At 40.7% G+C, this 19,927-nt stretch overlaps 1 protein-coding gene across 3 annotated transcripts in view; it reads left to right on the top strand.

The window, feature by feature from the left end:
* The window catches only part of AP4E1 (adaptor related protein complex 4 subunit epsilon 1), a 564,842-nt gene that overhangs the window by 362,734 nt on the left and 182,181 nt on the right, over positions 1-19,927 (top strand). For all 3 annotated transcript variants that reach the window (XM_044077456.1, XM_044077457.1, XM_044077458.1), the window contains exon 18: positions 774-1,346. In XM_044077456.1, coding sequence (XP_043933391.1) covers positions 774-1,346 — 573 coding nt within the window. The remainder of the gene's footprint in view (positions 1-773; positions 1,347-19,927) is intronic.

Consider the following 19,927-nt stretch of genomic DNA (forward strand, 5'->3'; position numbering starts at 1 on the left):
TTCCATTATACATAAGACATACACAAGGCACATCTCACAAATGGCAACACATTTGTTATGGTTAAGTAGGATTTGGAGGTTAATCATCAGATAGGGAAATGGATTTGTGGTCATGGTGGTCTTTGTATGCCATCAGTCTTATTCGTATCATATTAGAGGAAGGTGGAAAGTTTGAAACTTTTGACTGAAAAATCAGATGAAGTCATTCACAGCTGTCATTTCTCTGTTTAATGAGGTATAAAATTCCTGAGGGATGACAAGCTGGACTGCAGCTGCCTAGAACTTTGAGACATTGTTACTGCTAAGTATGAGAAATTGTTTAAATTATACAAATAAAGCAGTTTCTTGTCTTGTTTGCCTAATGTGTCTTCTCACATTTAAGCTGCTTCATTGCAACATTGAATACTACCAATTCAGTAGCATAGTTGAGCTACATTTGTAGGAGTATTATTTGTGTAGCATGCCTTTTGAGCACTGTAGACTTGAATAAGATATGGCAGCTGACACAAGTAGCACAGCAGGTGTAAAGCAGAACACAGTGCATTTGGGACTTTAGGCCTCAGTGCGTTAAACAGTTCCTGTTTGCTACCATGGATGTGATAAAGCAAAGCCTTTGCGATGCAAATTCAGTTGTATTTTCGAGGTCTGTGTAAATGTCTTTTTTTTGTTTGTTTACTGTGCACCATATTTAAGTTTTGTTTGTTGGCCTTTATTTATTATTGATAATGTAAACATTCTTTCAAACATTTTGTTAAAGTATTTTTTTTTTGTAGATGGGAACACCAGATAAACCACAGAAATTCAGAAGGAAAGCCAGAACAAATGAAGCTCAGAATAATGGCAGAAAACTTGTCAGTATTCAGAATTCTACTCCGTCATCTTTTAGCTTACCATCAGAGCTTTTTAACAGTACAGACATAGCAATACCAACTCAGCAAAATGAACCTGCACCTGTTTCTTCTGACATCATGGAGTCACCTCTGATGGCTGACAATACACTGTCTGAAATGGAGGTGAAACTACATGGAAATCTTTCCGATTCTATGAAGGAGCCTTCCTCATCATTAACTTTGTTTGAACATGATAACATGGAAATTGTAGCATGTTCGCTCCCTCTGCATGAATCTGTGTCTCAACCAGTGGATCAGACTCCTTTTTTAGCAATAGAACTGGCTGAATATGCACATTCTAAAGTTGTAAGTCTTTGCACTAATGAAGTTATCACAGTGCACTTTTGTAAAGTTTGGAAACATGACACTCTAGAAGTATTTATATTTATAACAAATACAACAATGTCGGCTGTTAGAACATTTGAGATGAAAATATCTCATAGTGAAGAATTACAGGTAAGAAGATACTTTTCTTATTAATAAAGTGAAAGTAAATGTGTTAAACATACAGAAGCTGTGTTAGAGTATCAAAACCTGTCATAATTTAATGCAGTGTTTAGGAAATTGACAGCATTGGTGATCCGTGTATTTATTTATTGATGGTTATATTTTACTATAATTGCTTTTGTTTATCAGGCATGCTTGTCTGAAAAAAAATGCAACAAGTTTTTAAAACCTTTTCAGATAGTATAAGAATGACACTTGACCTTGAGAAGTATGCAAAACCAGCATTTATAGCAGGGAAACCAACCCGGAAGGAGAGGAATGTGGTAAGAAAGAATTGGACAGAATGTATAAATATCTAGGAATTAGATGAAGGATGACAATACAACACAACTACTGTTACCAACGCTTGGTAAGCAGCATTTCAGAAGACTGAAGCTAATATAGAAAAATACCTTTGTCGTATATGAATACAGTTCAAGCTATAAATCAACTTGCTGTCCGTTTTGTTGTGATCGAGTAGCCTCAAAAAATGTTATTGGTTGCATAAAAAAACAAGAAAAATTGATTCATGCAACTATGGGCGTCCTGTTTCCTCCCTCATATGCTATTTTATGTATGGTGGAGTTTGAAAAATGTTTCATTTATTCTGACAAGTTCTTTTTTGAGAATGTGATCATATAGCATGATTTGGTCCCGCTAAGGGCCCGGACAAAACAAAGCCAACCGTGGGTAAATGACATTATTTAAGAAAAGAAACTATTACTTTTCTTAAATAATGGCATAGTATAATTCCTGTTTACTGCCGGAGAAAGCAAGATCTCCTGGGTTTAACAAGATCTTGCTTTCTCCGTTGCTTTTATGTTAAATGTTAAAACTATAGGCGACGGACCTTTTTCCATTAGTATAACTCGATTTTAAGGGTCATGGTATAATCTGTAAGTTTTTTTATAGATTATCTGTTTTTGATTTGAAAGTACACAATGGGAGATTTCAAAAAATTTGGGGCACATTCAATGGCAATGATCATGGTTTCAAATTTAGTTTTCAGGTCAGTTATATTTCTGTCAACTTTTTGGATGTTGTGTTTTTTTGTGGACATTAGTGGAAATATTCATTTTAGGCCTTATAGGAAACCCATGGCTGTGAATAATTTTCTTCATGCTTCTGGCATGCATCCCCCACATCTTATTAACTCTTTCCCTTATGATGAATTCAAGAGAATCTGTTTGAATACTTCAGACATAGGATCTAGGCAAGGTTATTTATCTGAAGTTATACAAAGACTTCTGGTTAGGGGTTAGATGCTTTTGGAGAGGGCTAAATTTAAATTAGAGGAGGGGGAGTCTCGTAATGGGTGGGACATTGACCTGGAGGACACAATGATAAGTCTGATTTCGTGGTGAAGGAGGGTGGTAAAAAGCTTTTCTATGTGGCTAGATATAGTCCTTTCTCTGTAGTTTTGAGAAAGGTGGCCATGAGTTTGTGGCCCATGGTTGTTTCGGATGAATTTCTGGGGAAATTATTCCCAGAATTTATTACATTCTCTTTTAGCCACTTCTGTAATGTGAAAGAGCTGCTAAATTGTCCTGGTTTTGGGCAGTTGGCTGCTTCTAAACCAGTGGAGTCATTTCCTTGTGGAAACTCTAGTGTGTGTGGAGGGTTTCGGAATATTTCCAACACTCTTATTAATGGACACAAATATGTATCCAAAAATAGGCTTTATTGTCATTTATGTGTTATTTATATTTTGGATTGTGGGTGTGATGCTGTTAAATGGTATATTGGGCAAACCAAAAGTAAGGTTAAAATAGAATTTTGGAGCATCTGGCAGACATCAGGAAAGGTAAACTAGATAGCCCAGTTGCTATTCACTTTCTTAAGGAACATTCCACTGAGGGGCAGTCTGTTTTTTAATGTTTTAGTACAGTCTGTGGTGGGGAAGAGAGGGGATTTTGCTAGGAAATTAAATTGGCTTGAAACTACATTTATATTTAACTATGGTACTTTCCCCCATCAGTCCTAATCAGGAATTATTGTTGAATTTTTAATGTCAATATGTGGGATTTTGGTGGTACTAGGTATTTTTGGTCAATGCAGTGTCACTTTAAATGTTTGTGGGAAGTTTCAAAGTTTAATTAAGTTGTTGTGTCTTTCGGCTTTTCCCGATTTGGTGTTGCCACAGCGGAACTCCGGTCCGCTAATGATTGTCAGTAGATTTTTACGTGCCAAGTTTCCAGCCCTGACGCACAACCTTCAACGAAGGTATGCCCATTCACGCATGTCTCCACACAGAAGACGCTTTAGCTGAGAATCGAACAGGACAATGTCTTACTGTGAGGCGACAACGCTACCGCAACACCACCACCGCAGTTCAAAGTTTAATTAAGTAATAGTCACAAATTTGATTGATTTCAGTTTAATGTGTTAGCAGTTTGAATTGTTCATCCCTTGAAGGCCAGAGGCCAAGGTACCAGGATAATAATCATTTTACATGTGAGTGGCTTTGTTTTTGTTGTATTTAGCAGTTTTGTATTTTTAATAGTGATTTGCCAAAAAAACACATATTTTATGCAGCACTAACCAAAATATGAGGCAGAAATCTGAACATTCTTAGAAAAATCTAGACAGTTGAGAGGTATGCCTGACTTAAGAATGACTTAAGAATGGGAGTCTGTTTCTGTGACACTATTAAAAACACTAAACATTTCAAGAAATTACAAAAGGTAAAAGTCTGCTACAGTGGAAGTCTAGGGAGAAAAGCTCAAAACTGTAAAAAAGCAGTATTGCAAAAATTGCAGATAAATTGCCCAATAGGCTTTAGAATATATACGTGTGTATATATATATATATATATATATATGACATTTAACAGGTAAGAAGTTTAAATTTCGCTAATCATGCCTACCACACATGCATAACACTGCCACACTTACTAAAACATGGTAGGCATGATTAGTGAAATTTAAACTTTCTTACCTGTTAAATGTCCGGATTTGGCGGGTGTATTATTTCATGTGTCGGTGAAGTGGATGTCGATCTTCTAACTTGTCGATGTACTATATATATATATATATATATATATATATATATATATATATATACACACACACACACACACACACACACACACACACACACACACACACACACACACACTATTGTGTATATATTATTTGTGAGAGTATGTGTAGATATATCAACACACACACAGAATGTGTACAGTGTTTTTGAATAATTTATTATGGGCAATTTAGATAAATTAAGATAATTTTTCTGTTAACACTTTGTTATTGGTTTCATGAGGCAGTACAGCCATTCTTCTTAACCTGTTGACAACGAAAATAGGAAAAAAACCCTGAACATCCAGCTAACAAAATCTGGACATCTGATTAGCATAAGAATTGAATACCAAGTAGCACATAACTCTTCCCACTTTCAGAAGATATGTAAGATTCTACTTTACAAGCATAGTTTAAAACAGAAAGTGACAAAAATGGTGGAAAAATATAAACACGTTATCAGAGATAGTGTAAAATCTTTAGACTTTAATGAACTGAACTGCAAAATTCTGCCCCACAAGGTCATTTACAGTGGATATAAAAAGTTTACTCACCCCTTTTTTGTGATATAAAAAATGAAACCACAATAAATCATTTCATATATTTTCCCACCTTCCATGTGACCTGTAACCTGTACAATTCAATTGAAAAACAAATCTGTTAGGGGAAAAAATATAAAAAATAAAAAAACATACAATAAGCTGGTTGCATAAGTGTGCACGCCCTTAAACTAATACTTTGTTGAAGCCCCTTTTGATTTAATTATACCATTCAGTTTTCTTGGGTAGGAGTCTATCAGCATGGCACATCTTGACTTGGTAATATTTGCCCACTCTTCCTTTCAAAACTACTCCAAATCTGTCAGATTACGAGGACATCTCTTGTGCACAGCCCTTTTCAAGTCACCCTACAGATTTTCTGTTGGATTTAGGTCTGGGCTCTGGCTGGGCCTTTCCAAAACTTTAATTTTCTTCTGGTGAAGCCATTCTTTTGTTGATTTGGATGCATGCTTGGGGCCATTGTCATGTTGAAAGGTGAAATTCCTCTTCATCTTCAGCTTTCTAGCGGACGCCTGAAGGTTTTGGACCATTAGTGACTGGTATTTGGAAATGTTCTACTTCCACGGTGGTGCAGCGGTAACATTGTTGCCTCACAGCAAGAGGTTCTCCCGTTCGATTCTCAGCTGGAGTGCGTGAGTGCCTTCTGTGTGGAGTCTGCATGTCCTCCGCGCGGTTGGGTGGGCGTTCGAAAGACATGCCTAAATGGGCACCTCGGCGTTTGTGAAAATCTACTGCCAGTCAGCAGACCGGAGTTCCGCTGTGGCGACCCCTAACTGGGAAAAGCCGAAAGACAACAATTTGGAAATGTTCATAATTCCCTCATCCTTGACTAAACCCCCAGTTCCAGCTGAAGAAAAGCAACCCCAAAGCATGATACTGCCACCACCATGCTTCACTGTGGGGATGGTGTTCTTTTGGTGATGTGAAGTGTTTTTGTGCCAAACGTACGTTTTGGAATTGTGCCCAAAAAGTTCAACCTTGGTCTCATCAGACCATAACACATTTTCCCATGTGCTTTTGGGAGACTTGATCTATTGTTTTGAAAGTTTTAGCCAGGCCTGGATGCTTTTCTGTGTAAGAAAAGGCTTTCATCTTCCAGCCCTACCCCATTAGCCCGGACATATGGAGAATGCGGGAGATTGTCACATGTAGTACACAACCAGTACTTGCCAGAATTTCCTGCAGCTCCTTCAGTGTTGCTGTAAGTCTCTTGGCAGCCTCCCTGACCAGTTTTCGTGTTTGTCTTTTCATCAATTTTGGAGGGACGTCCATTTCTTTGCAGTGTCAATGTTGTCCCAGTTTTTCTCCACTTTTTGATGACTGTCTTCATTATGTTCCATAGTATATCCAATGCTGTGGAAATTTTTTGTACCCTTCTGACTGATTCCTTTCAACAATGAGATCTCTTTGATGCTTTGTGAGCTCTCTGTGAACCATGGCGTTTGCTGTAGCAGGCAACTGAGTACATGTCAGGAAAATCCTACTAGGACAGCTGAACTTTATTTTGGGTTAATCAGTCTGTTTAATTGATGGCAGGTGTGTACCCAAGAAGACTGAATGCTGTAATTAAATCAAAAGGTGCTTCAACAAAGTATTAGTTTAAGGGTCTGCACACTTATGCAACCAGCTTATTGTACGTTTTTTATTTTTTATATTTTTTCCCTAACAGATTTGTTTGTTTTTCAATTGAGTTGTACAGGTTGTAGATCACATTAAAGGTGGGAAAAGTTTTGAAATGATTTATTGTGGTCTCATTTTTTTATATCACAAAAACATGGCATTTTGACAGGGGTGAGTAAACTTTTTATATCCACTGTATTTTTGCTTCAGAAACAGTATTTGAAGATGTGTGCCTTCTTTGTGGCAAAGATAATTTTAAAGTATTTGACAGGGGGAAAAAAAGTAATCTCCGTGGTATCCCCGAAGTCTCAAACAACCCACTAAACAAGCATAGTGGGTCCAGAAACAAAATGGTGTAAGAAACTTCTCTGTGTGGAAGATTTACAGTCCATATATCTCTAGTTAGTCACTGTATATTAATCAGATCAGACAGTAGTAGCAGAAGTAGCGAACTAACTCGTCTTAAGTCAAAAAAATAATAAAAAATATATAATTTGAAATATTGTACAGAATTAGTAAGTATTCAAAAGTAATCCAAGCAAGGCAGGCAGTCTGTTTCCATTCGAAAATCCTTTAAGTACACAGACAAGCGATCCAAGTAAAACAAAAATAACAAAGTAATAGTTTCCTCACAAGCTTTCTAAATGTGTATATATGTACTTTTTATCAGGCAAACAAAGTGTTATTGGTGGTTGTTGTTTGTCTTTCGGCTTTTCCCGGTAAGGGGTCGCCACAGCGGAACTCCGGTTCACTAATGATTGGCAGTAGATTTTTACGAAACGCCGAGGTGCCAGCTCGACTCCCAACCTTCAACGAAGGCACACCCATTTACACATGCATGTCTTTTGAACGCTACCCAACCGCGGGGAGGACATGCAGACTCCACACAGAAGGCACTCTTAAGCCCAGCCGGGAATCGAACGGGAGAACCTCTTGCTGTGATGTAACAACGATACCGCCGTACCACCGCGGCATAAACAAAGTGTCATTGGTACACATGTTAAATTCACATCCCTTCCCCCATCAGTGTGACATTCGAACTGGACCTGCCCTACTTAGTAGCTGTCATAATAATATAACCCTTTATGTACTTTAAGTAAAATTTATAATGATGTGGTGCCTCTTATTTGACCAGATTATTAAGTAGATTAAGTCTGTGATTTTATCCCAGACAATATACTACATGGCTGGAAATATATCAACCTTAATCCATTTGGCAATCAAAAAAATATATATAAATATATACATATGCAATTTGCATGTAAAAAATCAATTGTAAAAATCATACTCTATTTTCATAACCTATTGTTAAAGATCGCTTTTGTCCTTCTAGACTTCCTCAGGTCTGTGTACAACAACCCTAAAAACTATCTATAAAAATATTATTGTATAATTAGTATTGTTATTACACATCTTTTTGAATAAAGTGAAAAAAAGAGAACAAGAAAACGAAAAAATAAATAATAAGAAAAAAATGTATGATGATGGAAAACAATATATACATAAGTTAAAACTGATTTAACATGGTATTTAAAACCAACTGGTAGAATAAAATAAAGTTAGTCATGTAAACAATGTGGCAATTTTCTAAGTTCCAGTAATGAAGGAGACATCCCGAATATTCTGGAGAAACATGAACTCGTGGCAATTAAAGCTGAACTCTTTTGGGAAGCCTGGTCTAAACTACTACTGTTCAATTAAAAGTGTACTGGAACTTAGAAAATTGCCACATTGTTTACATGACTAATTTTATTTTATTTTATTCTACCAGTTGGTTTTAAATACCATGTTAAATCAGTTTTAAGTGTATATTTTGTTTTCCATCATCATACATTTTTTCTTATTATTTTTTCTTTTTCTTGTTCTCTTTTTTCCACTTTATTCAAAATGATGTGTAATAATAACTAATTATACAATAATGTATTTATAGATCGTTTTTAGGGTTCTTGTACATAGACCTAAAGAAGTCAAGAAAGACGAAAGCGAGCTCTGTTAACAATAGGTTATGAAAATAGAATATGATTTTTACAATTGATTTTTTACATGCAAATTGTACATGTATATATTTATATATATTTTTTGATTGCCAAATGGATTAAGGTTGATATATTTCCAGCCATGTAGTATATTGTCTTGGATAAAATCGCAGACTTGATAACCTACTTAATAATCTGGTTAGATAAGAGGTGCCACATCATTATAAATTTTATTTAAAGTATATAAGGGTTATATTATTATGACAGCTACTAAGTAGGGCAGGACCAGCTCGAATGTCGCACTGATGGGGGAAGGGATGTGAATTTAACGTGTACCAATAACACTTTGTTTTACAGCACAATAAACCACTCCCTTGCCTGATAAAAAGTATATATATATTTAGAAAGCTTGTGAGGAAACTGTTACTCTGTTATTTTTGTTTTACTTGGATCACTTGTCTGTGTACTTAATAAAGGATTTTCGACTGGAAACAGACTGCCCGCCTTGCTTGGATTACTTTTGAATACTTAGTAATTCTGTACAATATTTCAAATAATATATTTTTGTATTATTTTTTTGACTTAAGACGAGTTTAAGTTTGCTACTTCTACTACTATTGTCTGATCTGATTAATATACAGTGATTAACTTGAAATGTATGGACTGAAAATCTTCCACACAGAGAAGTTTCTTACACTGTTTTGTATTTGACAGGGAAACAATCTTGAAGGATGACCAGACAGACATTGCCATTTTAACAGAAATCTGGTTTGGGGAACACCTTCTTTCAATAAAGGGTTATAATGATTATTATAACTTTAGATGTGTATACTAGCTGAGCTTATTTCTTTCATTTGTCGTTAAGCTAATGTAATGTAACGATGCCTTGTCCAGCAGTATGGCACCATTACATATTCTGAATCTTATGCAGAGGCACGTAGTTCCATTTTCTTTAAAAATGGACAGTGCTAAAATTCTTTCCATTGCCTACGTATATGTTACCCCATTTATCTGGCTTTGTGTTATTGACTGTGTCTACTCCTTGTTGTCCAGAAATATCAAAGGGGAGAAATGGTCCTTGGTGACCTGAATACTGATTCACTAGTAACACTCAGTGATTTCTCTCATCCCTTTGTCTAGCTCTGTGGTTCATAGGTAGGTACTAGGCTAACAGCCCGAGGGCCAAAGCAAGCCTAGCCAACAGTGTATTGGCTTTCGCCACCCATGTGTTGTTAAATTCCTGCCCCTCTATCAAGCAGTGCCCCAGACATAATCCCAGGGGTGAACTTCCCATCACCCATCCACTTATCAAGTTTTCTCTTGAATAGTGCTAATGACAAGCTCTGCTTGATGTGGGTGGGGGTTTTGTTCCAGAACATGGGAAGTCTCTGAGACAAGAATCTATCCCTCCAGCATGTCCTATTTATTGTTGTGGTGAGGTTTAGGTCACTAGAGCATATGTAGCTCAGGGAGATTGGGATTTCTTCAAGTGGAGCATGTCCCAACAATTCCAGGTTTGACATAGCTTATATGTCAGACAAAGGTCTCTTTGGAGTAAACGGTATGCGACCGAGGAGAGTTTGAGTTTGAGTTTCTTGAGTCAGTCGGCATAGGGCAGTTGTTTGAGGCCAGCGATCCTCTTGGTGAGGTACTTTTGGGGCCCCTCAAGTTGTTGTAGGTGTCTTGTGAGGTACATACCAAACGGGGCATTGTATTCAATGAGGGATCTGATAAGCGATGACTAGAGGAAAACAATGACTTCCTTATTTCTAGATGCGAACCCTTTTGTGATTAAGTGGGCCACATAGAAAGATTTTCTGACCACTGTGTCTATGTGGTTATCAAAGGAGAGGTTACTATCCACTTGGGTCTCAAGGTCTCATCATTTTCTGTGTTAAGTGAACTTCCCCCTATTTGGTAATTCATGGGTACCTTGTTTTTGCCAAATGGGATAACAATGCATTTTTTGCATTTAGTTTGAGGCCATGATTTTGACACCATGTGTCTGTCTCAGTGTAGCTCTTTTGCAGGATGTCTATGTCGGCAGGGGAGTCTATAATGGCACCCAGTTTGCAGTCATCTGCGAACTTGGCTGGCCAATAGACCCTTGGTGTTTGCTTGCACTTCAGAGAATTATATACCGAACAGGAGGGGTCCCAAGACTGAACCCTGGGGTACTCCACTTGTCACTGGTTTGGAGTCGGATCTGGAGTCAGCAACTCTTACCGTGTGGGTTCTGTCTGTAAGCCAGTTGACCACCCATCTCGTGATGAATTTATCAATGATTCCTGAATGAGGAATAGTGTCAAAGACTTCAGCGAGTTCCAGGTAGGCTGTGTGGACCACCTTGCCCTCGTCTATGGCCTTAATAACCGTTTCAAAGAAGTCTACCAGGTTTAGGAGACTTGACTTACCTTTCACAAATCCAAATTGGGTAGCATCCAGAGTTTGGAGGTTACCTATATCTTTGTTTGAATTCCATGATGATACGTTCCATGGCCTTTGCAGACCAGGCTTGTCAGGCTAATAGGTCTATTGTTCCCGGGATCTGTGGTGATTCCTCCTTGTGGAGTGGGATAACAGTTGCTGTGCACCATTCTGCGTACACATAGCCTGTGGTGAGGCTGTGGTTGAACATGGATTTTAGGTAGGGGCTAGTTCATTTTGGAGTTTATGTAAGACGCAGCCTGGGATGTTGTCCGGTCCCATGGATGCTGTGTTTTTGGTGTTAGAGTGCCGTTTTTACCTGTGTATTTGTGATTGCAGGGGCTCTACAACCATCTGGTATAGTTATAGGCCCTTTTGGGGGGTGAGGGGGAAGTAAAGGTTGCACTGAACCTGTCTGCCAATATGTTGGCTCTGTATATTTTGTGCCATTTTGTTGTAGCTTGGTGCAGATCTGGGTGTTGCCATGAAGATACTTGACATAGCTAAAGAATGCCTTGTGCTTGTCTTTGGAATCCATGGCAATTTTTCTTTCAAAGTTAGCTTTGGAGGATTTTATGAGAGACCTTAGCTTCTTACTGAGGCTCGTCAGTGAGTTCCTCCATACCTGGGTTTTTACTCTCCTGTGCAACAGTTTCTTCTTTCTGTTGTAAAGTTTGTTAATGGCAGGAGACCACCAGATCGGCTTCCTGTTTTTGGAGGATAGCATCTTGGTTTTATTGGGGATAGCCCGATCCATACACTCATGTAGGTGTTTGCATTTGTGTAGGATTCAGCAGTCGTGACTGTATTGACTATGTTATCCATCTGCAGGGGCATTGTGAAGTTAGTCACCTCATTCTTGAGAAGCATGAAGTTCGCTTTGGAAAAGTTTTTTACGATGGTTTCCTTGTGCGGGGGTGGGGGCGGGATGTGGATATCTAGGGTGATTAGTTTGTGGTCTGATCTGACAAGCGAGGAGTTGATCTCGGCGTTGAGCACCAGTCACCCATGTTGGTAATGACCAGGTCCAGAATATTGTTGTCCCTGATAGGGGCATTGACAAGTTAATCCAGGGAGTTAGAGTTTATGAACTTCAAGAATCGTTGAGCAAGGGGTTAGTACAAGAGTAGTTTTCCCAGTTTATGTTGGGGTAGTTGAAATCGCCCATTATTATGGTATCTGGTTGAACCCTCATTTTTTTCAATGTCCTCAGGAACGAGGAGTGAGCGTCCTGGGTCATGGTGGGGGATCTATAACCAGCTACAATTTGGAATGCATTTTTGCCCTGGGTTAGTTGCACTTGGATGATTTCAGAGGCATCGTATTTTGCAACTAGCCTGGAGGTGTGGATGTCTTTGATGAATATGGACACACCTCCACCCTTCGTGTTTCGGTCCGGGTTTTGTAGCCGAAACGTGTGGTATGAATTATAGCCTGGTAGTGCTGTGATGCTCTTGGGAGCCTTGAACCAGGTCTCAGTCACTGCACAGATATCAATGTTCTCCATTTTGAGGAGTACCTCGGTGAGTGCATTTTGGGGTTTAGACTCCTAGCGTTGAATAACATTACCCTCAGTTTTTTGTTTCTTGTAGATGTTCTTCATGTTTCACTGTTGCAGTCAATACACTTGGGTTATCCTGCTGGCAGGTTACCCTCAGTCGGCCTGAATTCCAAAGTCTAGGTCCGGCATCGGTTGCTGTCTCCTCTTCCCTGACATCAGTGTGCCAGAGGTATAAAAGATGCATCCAACGCCATTTCCTTCAGTCTTTCTTGCTGCGCGTGTTCAAATGTCAGATCCGAAGTCTTCATTAAAAGCTAAGTACCCCGTTGAGGAAACTTTTTTCTTCATCCAGACCGATGTCAGAAAAAGTTAATAATTGTATTTCTTGTGGGAAGCAAATACCTCATAAGGACTTTCATTCTTACTGTATTCCTTGCCTAGGCCCTGACCACGACATTGCTAGTTGTCGGTTTTGTGCTAGATTTAACCAACGCACTATTAAGCGTCGGTACGATTTTGCATTACACTATTTTGGCAGAAGATTTAATTATACCATGTCTACAGATAGCCAGCCGACTACCGGAATTTACAAGAAACGCAAAGAAAAAGAAAAGGACAGGCATCTGAGGTCCAAAACCGACGACGAGGCTTCTTCTAAGCCAGTCGCCGGTTCTCCGGTCCTTCGCAGCCCCTGACGCCCGCTGCTTTAGACCCGCAGGCGCTACCGACTCCCACGTGGAGTCACCTATACCACTGGAAGGTCAAAGTATTGGACCTTCGGAGACTATTCCCTCATGGGTGCGGAGCCGCTAAGCAGGCATCGGCTTCTGAGGGTGTTTTCAGACCAACTCAATTATACATTAAAAACACTTTAGCTTCAAAGGCAAAGACTAAAGCACCCTTAAAACAAAGAAACAAGTACAACAGCCTCATGGATGGGCCTCCATGCCCAAAAAACAGATGCTCAAATGGCCAAAGACTTATTTACTTTGATCAGGGGTTCCCATCCCCCTCCTGATGAAAGGCCTAGGCAAGGGACAGAATATGAATCTTCAGATCAGGTTTCCATTTCATCTGATTCCTCTTCTGATCAGGAATACTCTCTTCCTCCCTATGAGGATTCTGATGCTGAAGAATCTATCCCTTCAGCCTCTCCTCCTGAGGATTACTCTTTTGGGAAAACCTTGCATACCATGAGGGAGCATTTCCACTGGGAGAGCCAAGATTTTTCATAATCTAAGAAAAGGCTCAGAGACTTTCTTTTACTACCACAACACAGGCCCCTTGCTATTCTACCTGTTAGACATTGTTGATGTATTTTCAGAGTCCAGTCTGACCCCTGACTCCTTACCTCCAGCACCTGTTAAGCTGGACAGGTACTACAGGGTCCCTGACTCTCATAAATTCCTTTACAAAAACCCTGCTGCTGACCCAGAAACCATTTCTCAGGGTCCCAAAGGGGTCAAGGCTTCAGCTGCAAAAAACCCTACCCCCTCTGACAGGGATTCTAGGGCACTGGACAGATGGGGAAAAAAGATTTACACTTCTGCTACCTTGGCTATAAGGGCTTTAAATTGTCAGTTTCATATGCACAAATATCAGCAATATATTATGTCACTGCTTAAACAGAAAATGTTGACAAATTCTGAATGTGCAGAAAACAAAGAAATGCAGGATTTATTGCATGCAGCTGAACAAGTTGGAAAGCATACTTTGCAATGTGGTTTTGATTCTTTGGAGGCCTCCTGCAGAGCCGCTGTTACGGGTTCTGTCATCAGGAGGCATGCTTGGTTAAAGGAACAAAGTCTGCCTGATCATGTCAAAGCAAAATTATTAGATGCCCCATTACAGCATGATACTTTGGTGTTAAAGCAGAAGAGGTGTTAAAGAAAATGGAGAACAAAGCTAAATCTATGCAAACGGTTAAGGATTTCTTACAGGTTCAGCCTCCAAGATTTAGCAGACACTGGCCTACAAAGAATTGGTCCTTTCCAATGTCAGACAGACCACAAAGGGGCAGATACAGACGCCCAAGAGGCAGATCCCAGCCCCAAGGTTCGTACAGGTCTAAACAATGGGGTGCTTCTACCTCCAAAGGTGGAGAAGACAAATCACAACCATACAGGAAACAATCCCAATGACTTCCCCCCGCCTGCACCAAGCACTTATCTTCTGGCAGCACCTTTAGAGGGTAGCACTTTTTTTCTCAAAACTGACACATAATAACCCAGGACAAATGGGTCCTAGACATAGTGTCACAAGGCTACAAGTTTCACTTCCATACCCTGCCAAGGACAAACGGTTGGCCAGACCTGCCAAAACATCAATAGGCAGAGGCACAAAAGCAAGTCTCATCCCTCATGGACATGAGGGCCATTCAACAAGTACCAGATCAAGAGCAGGGACAAGGATTTTATTCAAGACTGTTCTTGGTACCAAGAAAGGGCAAGACCTGGAGACCAATACTGGACCTTTCTATTCTAAACACATTTCTGAATATACCAAAATTCAAAATGTTGACTCTACAGCAACTTCTGCCCATGCTGGGCAAGAAGGCTTGGCTGGTGACTTTAGACCTAAAAGAGGCATACCTGCATGTCCCAATCAGACAAACATGCAGAAGATACCTCAGATTCAAAGCTGGCTCAATGCACTACCAATTCTCTGCACTGCCCTTTGGCTCATCTACTGCGCCCAGGGTCTTCACAAAGTGCCTGGCACCAGTAATTGCATTCTGCAGACAAAGAGGGATACAAATATATCCTTACTTGGACGACTGCCTCATTCAGGCAGAGAACAAGGACATATTTAACTACAGCATCTGGCATTTGTAAAGAGATTTCTAACAGGCCTAGGGTACACAGTCAACGAAAATAAATCAAAACTAGTACCCTCTCAAGAGATAATATTCCTGGATGCAAGCTTAAATACAACTGCCCAGATGGCTTATCTCACACCAGACAAAGTCAACTGACTACCTATTTCAACCTGTTGGCAACAAAGGCCCAGTTATCTGCAAGAAAAATTCTGCAGGCTTTGGGCTTCATGGCATCCTGCATTCTACTAATTCCATATGCGAGACTGCATATGAGGAAACTTCAATGGTACCTAAAAATTGTTTGGACTCAACATTGCCACAGCCTGGAAACAATAATTACCCTCATTCCCTGCCTGTAACAAGAATTTCGTTGGTGGGTGAAGGCTTGTCACCAGAACAAGGGACAGCCATTCACTTTACCCCCAGCCAGGCAGACATTAACAACGGATGCATCAGATTATGCCTGGGGGGCCCACATGGCAGGAAGATGTATTCAAGGAACATGGTCCGCAAACCAAATGCATCTACATATCAATCAAAAAGAGATGCTAACTGTTCAGAATGCCCTGATAGCCTTCAAAGACCTACTTCATCCTGGACAACTACTGATAAAGACAGACAACACCACGGTCATGTGGTATATAAACAAGCAGGGAGGCACTCATTCTTAACCCCTTTGCAGACTAGCCATGACTCTGTGGGACACAGCTTTGACTTACCAAGTACATCTGCAGGCACAATTCCTGCCAGGAAAGATAAATACTCTGGCAGACGAACTAAGCAGAAACCTTATGGATCCCCACGAGTGGAAATTGGATCCACAAGTCTTCAGCATGATAACAAGGAAATGGGGATGCCCGGATATAGATCTATTTGCCTCTCCTCACAACTACCAACTAGAAAGATTCTGCACGCGGACTTATCACAGACAAGCATGGAAAATAGACGCCCTCTCTTTCAGCTGGAAAAGCTTAGTAGTATATGCCTTTCCTCCACTGCCTCTCCTCCCCAAGGTACTCCTTAAGGTCAGACAAGAGAAGCCAAAGATGATACTGATTGCCCCAGACTGGTCCCTCCAGCCCTGGTTCCCAATCCTAAGGAACTTGTCTCAATGCCCGGCTTGGACCTTGCCTCAAATACCTCATCTACTATCCCAACAAAACAATCAGATCCTGCACAGCCAATTAAAGACCTTAAATCTGGCAGCATGGCGGATAATGTAGTGATACAAAACGCGCCTCTCACTAAAGCTGTAATGGATGTAATTGTGGAGGCCAGAAGGCCTAGTACCAGAAAATCTTATGCTGGAAAATGGAAGAGATTCTGTGCTTGGAACCAGGCACAAGGAATTGACACAGCAGTACCAAATATTCCTCAGATTTTGCAATACTTAACTGAGATGCTGGATAAAGGCCTATCCTGTTCATCAATTAAAATTCATGCCTCTACCATTTCGGCTCATTACAATACAGAGCCACCAATCTTTTCTCATCCCTTGTTAAGGCAGTACCTCAGAGGAGCCAAAAACTTAAGGCCTCCAAGGAGATCTCCAATACCTGCATGGGACCTCAATTATGTTTTGGAAAAACTCACCCTGCCTCCTTTTGAGCCAGCCGCTACAGCTGATATAAAGTTTTTATCTTGGAAAACAGCTCTGCTAATAGCAATAACCTCTGCAAGACAAGTCTCAGAGCTACAGGCACTCGTGGCTGTGGAACCTTTTATAATTTTTTATCCAGACAGGGTTTCTCTGAGGACAAACCCGACATTTATGCCTAAGGTAGTGTCCAGTGTGGCCCTTAACCAAACTATTGCCTGCCTACTTTTTATCCAAATCCACAGAATAAGGGGGAGAGAATTCTGCATTCTTTGGATATACACAGACAGCTACACTTCTACTTGAACAGAACCAAAGCTTTCAGAAAGACAGAGCAACTACTAGTGGCATATGCTGCAGGATCACAAGGAAAGTCCATCTCAAAGCAGACTGTTTCAAAAGTGGATAGGCCACTGCATTCATTTCTGCTATTCACAACATGGCAAGCCAGTGCCCAAGGGCATTAGGCCACATTCAACCAGAGCAGCAGCCACTTCAGCAGCCTTCCTCAGGGGTGTACCAACCAAAGACATTTTAGAGGCTGCTACCTGGAGTTCAGTGCACACCTTTACAAAGCACTATCATTTACCACTCTACTCTAAATCCAGGGCAGGCTTTGCCATTGCAGTTCTGCAGGGCCTCATAGCCGCTCCTAATGCTATTTAGCTCCAGCCTCCCAACCTTAGCTTTGGGATTCAACCCAAGTGTAATGACTGCAACAGTACACGAAGAACATAGTACAGTTGTGTACACTTTCCATAAATGTAGATGTTCGAGTGTTTTCACTGTTGCAGTCCAGGTTACCCATCCACCATCCCACATATCTTTGCTGCAACTTATCTGCTCTTCTCTAACCTATACAACCTATGTGGTGTATTTGCTTGTAGATGAAGGTATTGTATATTTTGGTGCATGCATGTTTTATTGGCATATTTTTAGCCTATCCTAATGGGGGGCACCTGACATCTGGGGCAAGAAAAACTGAAGAAAATGGCGTTGGCTGCATCTTTTATACCCCTGGCGCACTGACGTCAGGGAAGAGGCGACAGCAACCGACGTCGGACCTAGACTTTGGAATTCAGGCCGACTGAGGGTAGCCTGCCAGCAGGATAACCCAAGTGTAATGACTGCAGCAGTGAATACACTCGAACATCTACATTTATGGTAAGTGTACACAACTGTACTTCCTTATGGCGGTCGGTTTGTTTTTTGAGCCTTGCCTAAAAGGGGCACTATAGGGCCGGCAAGAGCCTTGGCCAATATTCTGAATCCCAGGGGTGACAGGTGCAGGCCATCTCTGACGAAGCATCGTGGCCTGTCAAGCATGTCATCCCAGGCAGGCAGATACTGGATCCCCTTTGAATGACATCAGAAACTTAGCCAATTGTTGTAGTTGATCATCTTATCCTTGTATTGTGGTATCATTTTTGTTGAAGGCAGGATGCTACTCGGGTCTAGGATCATACCTGCCTGGGTTCCAAGATCGGAGAGCTCGTCCATGTCTCTTTTCATGTAGTCCAGGGAGGTATGTCTCCGGTCATTTACACCGACATGGACTATGACAGAGTCCTATTTTATTCTTGCCTTGTGGTGACCCGAGTGCATGCTTTGTGGCGGATTCTGGCACCCGACAATCAGCTGACAGTAACCCTCTGTCTAGCCTGGTTAGTGGGATGTCAGTGTGCCTGACTATAGAGTCACCTATCACTAGTATGTTGGGCATGTTGTTTTGCCTTGTGGGCTGTGGTTGTGTGGCACACCAAGTTTGTGTAGCTTTGTGTTGTTTGGGGTGTGTTGGTGGGAGGAGCTTGCTTGTGTGTCTGCTTTGGGAGGTATCTGTTGCCTAGGCAGATTTAGATTTTTAATCAGAGCCTCCATATATGTCTTGGTGTTGTTATGTTTGGGTTTTGGAGGTGTTGGTTTAGTTGGTCTATGTGTAGGGAGTGGGGTGTTGCGAGTTGTTATCTTCTCCTCTTGACTGACTGTTCCAGTCTTGGTTGGAGAGAGCTTTGCCTCTAGCTTGGCTGTATAAGTGCATCTCTCACAAGTGTTAGTTGGTAGGAGGAGAGGGTTGTCTCTGTACATGAGGCAGTTGTAGCATTGCCTCAAGATGCCCAGGCTCATCAAGTAGGCTGGAGAGTACACCGGGAGCTATCTTTTGGACATGCCTGAATAAGTAGGGAAGTAAACAGACTATTTCCTTCTTGGCAGACATGGGAGTTGAGTGCTGGGGGTTTATCTAGTGCCGCAGTAGGTTTAGAACAAGTGCTGGGCTAAAAGGTGCGGGTCTGTGTGCTTTAGGCTGAAAGACTAACAAGTTCTAAGGGAAACACTGAAGAGCAGACTTTGTGGAGCCAGGGATGGTTTACCCCAGCTAACTGGCGCTGTGCAGTGCGCAAAAGCAAGTTTTTGTAGCAGAAAGATAAAAGGGATGGAAATTAGCCATAATGGCCAATAAACTACAAATTCTGAGCTGAAAACCACTCCTCCAGGGACAGATAGGCTGCTTAAAGCTCCCCACTCTCACTGGTGAACAGAGAAACTTCCTTCTATCCGAGTAAGGTCTAGGCCAACACAGGAATTAACAAAATAGTCCTGGTTTCAGCAAACACTGAAAACTGGACTATACTAGCTTCAGAAAGGAGAGAAACAAGTATATAGGATAGCTTATTTCTTTTTATATAGAGTTTAAGGCAGTTAAGCCAAAATAATCACTTTAAAACACAAAAAACGGCTATCGCACTTGACTGTGTAGCCTACAACAGTTAAAACAGTTTAAATGCTCTAAAAAACGAGTTTAAAGTGCAAAACAGTAAAGTGCAATTAAACAGTTGTAAAAGGCTTTTTGTATAAAATAAACACTAGAAATGGAGCGTTTAGGCTGAATTAGCAATATCTAACAAGAAACAAGCCAAAAAAGTACTTAAAATCAAACCAAAGTCTCTCTCTTCTTTTTCTGCTGCTATAGGACTCTGCGTATCACCTAGGCAGGTTCTTGCTGAGCTGATACAAGCGCAAAAAATGCACAAAAG

Source organism: Protopterus annectens, chromosome 7.part0 (genome assembly GCF_019279795.1).
Source record: "Protopterus annectens isolate FY-2018-M chromosome 7.part0, PAN1.0, whole genome shotgun sequence".
In the NCBI taxonomy this organism is placed as follows: Eukaryota; Metazoa; Chordata; order Ceratodontiformes; family Protopteridae; genus Protopterus; species Protopterus annectens.